The 8,668-nt window shown below is 41.0% G+C and overlaps 1 protein-coding gene across 4 annotated transcripts in view; it reads left to right on the forward strand.

The window, feature by feature from the left end:
* The window catches only part of LOC126267141 (26S proteasome non-ATPase regulatory subunit 10-like), a 35,275-nt gene extending 27,080 nt beyond the window's left edge, over positions 1 to 8,195 (forward strand). For all 4 annotated transcript variants that reach the window (XM_049972068.1, XM_049972066.1, XM_049972065.1 and 1 more), the window contains one exon: positions 7,621 to 8,195. In XM_049972068.1, the coding sequence (XP_049828025.1) occupies positions 7,621 to 8,137 (517 nt within the window). In that variant the 3' untranslated portion in view covers positions 8,138 to 8,195. The remainder of the gene's footprint in view (positions 1 to 7,620) is intronic.
* The last annotated feature ends 473 nt before the right edge of the window (positions 8,196 to 8,668 follow it).

Genomic DNA, 8,668 nt, shown 5'->3' on the forward strand with positions numbered 1-8,668 from the left:
ATTTCTTCTTTTATCGCGTCATCTGCTAGTTCCTCCCATTCTTAGAGGTATTCAATGTATTGTTTTATACCATTTACTCCGTGTTTAACAGTTTAATTCCTTTCGAACCCTTGTTGACATCTTTGTATTTCATTTCACCAAAGGTGAATGTGTCCTACCTATGATCATTCTTTTCTCGATCTTTTTTAATTCTTCCTGCAGTCCTTCTACTTTTATTTCCCTCAAACTTCCGATTGATTTCATTCTTTAGTGAGCCGTAACGCTGAATTCCTACCTTTTTCAAAATATTTTTTGTAATTTTTCTTTTCTGTAAACAGTTTGACTATTTTTTTCCGTTTGCCAAGCGTTCTTCAGAGATCCTTTACTCGTACCCACATTTGTCTGTCGAACTTCGGTTGTTGGCCTTTTCAGAGACGTCAACCGCTGTTTGGTTGAACTTCCAACTAAGGCATTCATTTCCGCATTATCTACAGCCTCATAGAAGTTAAAACTCCCTTTCTATTTCTCAGTACTTCAGTATCCAATTTATTTACACATTGATTCCTCGTAATCATTCTTTTAAGATTCGCTTTACCCATCATCATAACTAAACTGTGATCTGACTCTACATCCGTTCCTGGATACACTTTACAATTCAGTATGTGATTTCAGAATGTATGTCTCCCCTCTTAAAAGCCGAAAACTCTCAGACGCAGAAACAGTCATACGCATGTCGCAAAATACAGGGTGTAGGCTTTCAGCAAATCTGCCATCCAGAACATGTGTTGGAATGGTGCAGGAGGTCTCTCCCTCCGGGAGTAGAAGCTGCTAATGAAAGAGCTGATAATTAAAGAGCTGCTAATTAAAGAACAGGTCCCAGGAAATGTACTTGAGTGATGATTGCACATGGTAAACCTAATTTCTTTAAATGGTTTCGAGAGGTGCTGCCCCACAGCTCGTAAAAATTTGAAAAATTGATTGTTAAATTAAAAATTTCATTAGCGGCTTGAGGTGGTAATCAAGACATTTTTCGGTCGTAATATGTCACTGATCCTTATCATTTGATTGTCTTCTGCCGTTATAACAGCTATAAAGTTGTACACATGCATTTACCAACCATGATGGGGTGTCTGTACAGCTTGTGGGACCTAAGGTGTCGACGAATTTAACATACAGCTGAGCAAATTTTTCCGTGCGGCAGATTAAGTATGGTCTATAACGAGACAAACAGCTGCTGTTAAATAGCGATCCGCAAATGAGCTTTACAGTCTGCAGCACGCATAAGACAAAAAATGAATTACAACAGCTACTGAAGATTTAGGTCATTCATATAGTTCCCACTGATCATGACCTATGGCGTTTAGGCTGCCGTCGGTAAATCTGAAAAGTATTCATGTCTACGATATAGCTTAGATCTACAGTTACAGAAATGCGAATAAAGTTCGTTGCTGTTCTGTGTCTTTGAAAAGGAAATAGAAGACGCTCAGTATACAGCTAAGCGAGGAAACATTTTTCCTGTCACTAAATATAGACATCCCACAATACTTTTGGCAACACTGACCTTCGACTTAGTTCCTGTAGTGGCAGAGAATAATCCTGATACATTTACTTGATATTTTCCTGTCATTTTGATTAAATATTCTGGGTGGTTATCACGTAAGGGGTGGTACAGGTTATAACTTCTATGTTTTCGAGACCAGGAAGCTCTTTCCAAGTTGAAACTACAACCACTTTCGTCTTTTACACTGAAAATTATCCAACTCGCCCATCATTGAGGCAAGGAAAGAGCTCCACGTGACAGTTGTCCGCTAGCTCAGGAGTGAAGTGTTTATCCTCCAAAGGGCAGTCTGTGGTAGCTGTCGGCTAAAATCTCGCTGGAAGCAAAAGTTGTACTTCTTCTGTGAAAAGTTATCCTCAGGCACATCGAAAATGAGCAAAAAAATATTTCTCCCACATAAGTTTTCTTCCTACCTTGATTCAGAGCATTGTAGATCTAAAAGTGAAAAACTTACAGTTGTACGAACTTGTAATTGCTGATTTTTCAATAGAGATGCTTTTTAGTTTTATAGGCAGAATCAACGGCAGCGACTTAACTGGGGTACTGAATAATTGGAAAACTTGATTTTGTTATGTGTGTGCCCACACTGCTTCTTTTCCATACTTTCGCGGTTGTCCTGTAACGCTTCTTCATTATGACTGTGGGCTACACATAGTGAAAGTTGTTTTTACGCAAAAAGTGCACAATATTTTGCCAATTTGTGACGATTTATGGGCGTTTGTGTTATAAGAAATTTGTTTTATTGTAGAAGACTTTTGTTGTAAGGTTGGCAAGATAAGTTGCAATTCATTTGTTTTAGTACAGCGTTCACTTCATTGCGTTTTCTTCGTTGTTTTAATGAACACGACAGATAAACATAAAAAAATTATCGAACTTGCACTGTACTCACTCGCTTGTTTCATTTTCTTCTCCGCTTTTTGAGTGCTTTTTGCTTTGTTCTTCGATAAGATTTCCTTGCAATACTTGCTTTTATGATTTCAAACTGTTCGTTATTCACAGTGTATGAAAAATTCTTGTAGATGCTCGTGTCTCCTAATCGGTGTTACGCTGTATTCTTACTTGTGTTATTATGTAGGCGATGCAAAAGAAAGCATTCTTAAGGAAACCTGATACAAGTGAGCAATGTGAAAAAGAATGTTGTTTATTCATAATATTAACAGTGTCAGGTAGCTCTAAAAAAAGCCAACCACTTCTGGTGAATGAGCTGTATGTCTACAGTACACGTAAGACATAAAAACAAAAGTAGGTACAAAAGTTACTGAAGAGGTGGGCCATCCAAATAATTCCCCCTAGTCTTTATTTATTGTAGCAAACATATTCTCCCTGTTGCTAATCTAATGCAGAATTGGTAACATTGTAGAATACATTTGGCAACTACCGGATCCTCGATTTACTTACTGGTGTGGTTCAGAATCGTCCTGTTAAATTCACCTGATATTTTGTTGTCACGTCTGATACATAATCTGACTGATTGTCACGTAAGATTTAACAATGGGGTGTCAAATTTATTATGTGATTCCAGAAAGGTCATTCCATACAGAATAAATGACAGTCTCATATTTAACGTTACTTAAGTCTCACTATTACTGAAGAATATCGCAGTGAGAGCGCACTAGTAACAGCAGTGGCTCGCTAGCAAACATTTGGGTCAGAGGGTTAGGTGCCCTCTGTAATAAAAAAAAAAAAAAAAAAACTGGGTGACTCGATCGACGATGAACTTCAACGGGTGTCATATGGAGGTCCGTCCCAAACAAATGTAAGGAACATTAGCGAACAAAATGAGATTGAAAAAAAATGGTAACGTGGATGCTTTGTGTGGGGAAGACTGCATTGGTTCCAGTTCTATTCGCGCGAGAAGTCTGAACATTCTGTCTGCTTTTTACATCTTCTGTTACCGCGTTACAGGCTTCCAGATCGTAAACTATTAAGAAAATCTTAACGTCATCGAAATTTCATTATAGTACTCCCTTGCTCTAAAGGTGAAAAATTTAATAAATTGTGACCTCGTACCCTTTTTGAAAATTATATTTTCCTGTTGATAACGACATAAATCTCAATCTTTTGAATACACAATTTAGTTGATTACGTGTGTCATTGAACAATTTATTAACTGAGTTTCTTTTTGCGTTTACTCTCACTGCGAAGTTTATATATTTTTGTTGTAATCGCGAAATGCTTCTTGGGTAGGACACGGGGCAGGCCATATGGGGGGCGAAATTGCATAACAACTTGAGAATGCGAGTTGTTTTGTGCAGGCTCGTGTTACAGATACTATCTGATTTATTAAATTAAGCTTTGGCCATAAGCGTCTTCTGGCAAGCTGTAATTAATTTGTATTAGAGGAGAGCATATTTTTATAGTGTTTCTCGTTGTGTTTATAACAAAAAAACACAAGATAGAAACTAATTGTAAACAATATATTCCTCACTTCCCCATTAAGTATAACAGTTTGACAATGGCGATGCAGTTTTTGGATTTCTCACCGGTAGAGAGCTATTGGTTTTGAGATCTATATGTTGATAATCCAGCTTTAAACTACATTTTCGCCGCATAGAAACGTTTTTCATAACTGTTCGATAACAAGCGAGATAGATTAACGGCCGAGGGCGCTAAACCTGAAGAAATAGTGCGATGCGGATTGCTTTCCAGCCAAATTCCTGGACAGTTTCTTTTGTGAAGTCAGCAGAGTGTAGACGGGCGTTCTTGTGCAGCAACAACACTACGTGCCGTTTCCCTCGTTGCTTTTCGTATCTTGCGATTGCAAGGCGTCTCTGGTGTTGAGAACAGATCATAGCTACGATGGACATATTACTGGGGTGCAGTTCTTTACACAAAACATCTAATTTGTGCCAGAAGATGCATAACGTTACATTTTGATGACCCATAGTGCCCACTACTTTTGATTTTTTGTTGGCGCCGTCCATTACTTCTTTTTATGAGGTTAATTCACAGTGCTGTCCGTTATTTTCTTTCTTTTATTTGTAGTTCTCTTGCCTGACTGACGGCCTGTTAACATCTCACATGTCAGTTCTAGTATAATATATTTGCCCAATGAATACCCGTTAATGATCTGCATTTCTTCTTGGTGTAGCAATTTTAATAGCGGCCTTGATACACCTGGGCATTGAGTCAAACAGAGCTTGGATGGCGTGCGCAGGTACAGCTGCCCGCGCAGCTTCAACACGATACCACAGATCATCATGAGCAGTGACTGGCGTATTGTGATGAGCCAGTTGCTCGACCACCATTGACCAGACGTTCTCAATTCGTGAGAGATCTGGAGAATGTGCTGACCAGGGCAGCAGTCGAACATTTTCTGTATCCAGAAAGGCCCGTACAGGACCTACAACATGCGGTCGTGCATTATCCTGCTGAAATGTAGGGTTTCACAGAGATCGAATGAAGGGTAGAGCCACGGGTCCTAACACATCTTAAATGTAACGTCCACTGTTCAAAGTGCCGTCAATGCGAACAAGAGGTGGCCGAGACGTGTAACCAATGGCACCCCATACCATCACGCCGGGTGATACGCCAGTATGGCGATGACGAATACACGCTTCCAATGTGCTTTCACCGCATTGCCGCAAAACACGGATGCGACCATCATGATGCTGTAAACAGAACCTGGATTAATCCGAAAAAATAACGTTTTGCCATTCGTGCACCCAGGTTTGTCGTTGAGTAGACCATCGCAAGCGCTCCTGTCTGTGATGCAGCGTCAAGGGTAACCGCAGCCATGGTCTCCGAGCTGATAGTCCATGCTGCTGCTAACATCGTCGAACTGTTCGTGCAGATGGTTGTCTTGCAAACGTCCCCATCTGTTGACTCAGGGATCGAGAAATGGCTGAACGATCCATTACAGCCATGCGGATCTCAACTCCTAGTGATACGAGGCCGTTGGGATCCAGCACAACGTTCCGTATTACCGTCCTGAACCTACCGATTCCATATTCTGCTAACAGTCATTGGATCTCGTCTAACGCGAGCAGCAATGTCGCTAAACGATAAACCGCAATCGCGATAGGTTACAATCCGACCTTTATCAAAGTCGGAAACGTCATGGTACGCATTTCTCCTCCTTATACGAGGCATCACAACTACGTTTCACTATGCAACGCAGCTCAACTGCTGTTTGTGTATGAGAAATCGGTTGAAAACTTTCCTCATGTTAGCACGTTGTAGGTGTCGCCACCGGCGCCAACCTTGTGTGAATGCTCTGAAAAGCTAATCATTTGCATATCACAGCATCGTCTTCCTGTCGGTTAAATTTCGCGTCTGTAACACGCCATGTTTGTGTTGTAGCAACTTTAATGGCCAGTAGTGTACATAGATGTCGGTGTTGGTGGCAATGGGGGGTCTCCATGGTAGCTCAGTATGCTTGCTCAGAGGGCTGGCTGATCTCCGAAAAAAAGAAAATATTTGAAGAATTCAACGATGATGTTGAAGGTTTCAAATGTTCCTACAGCAGAAAATTCCGCATTCTACCGTGGTGCAGTTAGCGCAGCTAACTATTATGTGATTTTATTTCATGTTGATTACAAAATTAAGTCAGAAGTACGAATTGGGTAACCGAGGCATTGAATATTGATGAGGACGAACCAAAATATTATGTTCCGAACAGGTTATAATCAACTTCCAAGAAATCAGAATACTCCTTCAGTATATAGTAGCCTTCTTTACGACACAATCATGAACCAATGCTCTGTTCGTTCTAGTGGTCCGTTGGAATGCTCAAAGTATGGGTTCGGTTCTCACATTAGGCAATAATTTTTAACAAGCACAAACAAAACCTCTTCACATCTGGTAACGTCATTTGAACAATATCGGGTTCCACCGTGGTTCCAAACTCACATTAAACGTGACTTCCCTTCACTACCTATTGGAGGAGAGTCGGTATGGGTTGGACCATGACAGAGGCGAAAGTCACACCTGGTTTAAACTCTGTTGCCACTAACCTATATTACACATTTTTTTATTAATAACCCAATCGATGTGCACTGGAGAACAATAATTGCTGGATTGTATTCCCAGATCCTAGTCCAGCAAAAAAAATTTCGTCATATAATTTCAAGGTGAATGTTTCTTTTTGAAATGGCATTTATAGTAATAAATATGAATTTACTAACGTAATGGCTGTGTAATCTCTAATAGCATGTTTTCTGGTATTTGCATTATCGTGGTATTACTTTCATCTAGACTGATAGCCATACAGAGCAGTTCTCTCTTATGCCCTTTTGCAGTAGCCATTTTGAATAGGTAAGCAACAGTACTGAAGAGAGAGCAGAGGATCTGTGTTATGTGGTTTGCATACAAATCAGGCAAAAGACAATTCAGGTCTTTCAGATACTTTGACCCTAACAGAACATGTTAAACACTTGTGCATATGGTATCAGACACACCCATCCACACACACACATACACACATACAACCACACACACAGACACACACACACACACACACACACACACACACACACACACACACAGTTTTTTATGGCGGAGGCATGGTCAACTCCCTCTTTGTTATGTCAAATTTTTCGACCAAATCTTTGCCTGTGTGTCAGAAACTTTCAGTATTTGTGAGGCTGTGCCAAGAAATTGGCCAATAATTATATTGAAATTTTTTGGCTGCATATCTAGGAAGTTGTTCTTTGCAAAATGGGAGATGGGATTCTTCTTGTGTCTGACCTCTGGCAGCTATCTGCTCACAGAAAATTAGTATTATCTGTAAGAAGCATGTGTTATAGTGGATGTGAGAGACGGGTTAGCTACAGCATTCTGAGATCAAAGGTGACTTCCAGGAATCAATGTGATAAAGTGTGACAACGTAATAACTTCAGTGGTTGTATACAGCAATTTTTAATGAACGATGAATGAAGATTTTTTATAAGTGGGCTAAAACTGTTGTACCTTAATATGCACAGAGTTCTAGACTGTTTTGTATTGTAGAAGTGGGATATATTAGATTTGTTCCAGGACAGATTTGTATTCAGAACAGTTCTTTTTTCTTGTATCGCAGTTTTGCTCATTATATGTGTGTTGGTGTTTGGAGTAGAGAGTGGGCATGTCTGTGTTTTGTGCAGGAGCCTCTCTGGAGAGCAGAGAGTATGGAGGCTGATCCAGGCGGCTCGGCAGGGGGCAGTATGGGAGCTAAGGGCACTGCTCGCAGTGGAGGCGGACGTGGGGGCAATAGGCGGAGGTGGGTGGACCGCCCTGCACTGGACAGCATGGGAGGGACATGTGAAGGCGGCTAGGTGCCTACTGGAGGCCGGGGCGCCAGTGGACGCCTGGGACGGCGGTCAGAAGAGGACGCCTCTGTTCTGCGCTGCAGGGAGGGGCCATGCAGCTGTGACACAGCTGCTGCTATCGGCCTCCGCCCACCCAAACTTCAAGGATGTGAATGGCTGGACGCCGTTGCATTTTGCAGCTCAAGGTGGCAGCGCGGAAGTGGCAGCTGCACTGCTCGAGGCGGGGGCCGACCGGGAAGCCAGAAATGATGATGGGGACACAGCCATTGACATCGCCAGGCAGTGTAACAGGCGGCGGCTGATCGAGATGCTGTCATCAGGCAGCCAGTCCAAGAAACTCCCTCTGCAATAAAACTAAAACAGGCTCTCCACATCTTGATGTTTTTTAAATAAAGAATTCAAAACTTCAATCCTACTCTCACTCACTAATTGTACATCTCCTCTCGTAGAGTACTATATATAAATACTATACTAACACTGTGGTAAATTTGAAACAAAGATAAGAGTAAATTAACATGCAACCTTTCTCACAAAAAAAATGTCTCGAGTACACTCCTAGACTAAACTTTGCAAATGTCAGCAAGGACTGAAAAATAACTCACTTCATTACCAATAAATACCACTACTTTATAACATCTGAAGACTGGAAAGTAGTTCACACCAGCCTACAAGGTGTTATATCAGACTATCGTAATTAGCAGCATACCGAGATCACTGCGATATGAGCTCTACCACCAGAATTTTCTTCTCTGATATCAGACTCAATTTACTTCTGTATATTAAGCAAACGTTTTACAGTACTGTACTTCCTGTGTTTAATTACAGTGTGATATCGGAAGCAATATTCACATCACATAATGCGCTTATCATCTGGAACTATACA

Source organism: Schistocerca gregaria, chromosome 4 (genome assembly GCF_023897955.1).
Source record: "Schistocerca gregaria isolate iqSchGreg1 chromosome 4, iqSchGreg1.2, whole genome shotgun sequence".
Lineage (NCBI taxonomy): Eukaryota > Metazoa > Arthropoda > Insecta > Orthoptera > Acrididae > Schistocerca > Schistocerca gregaria.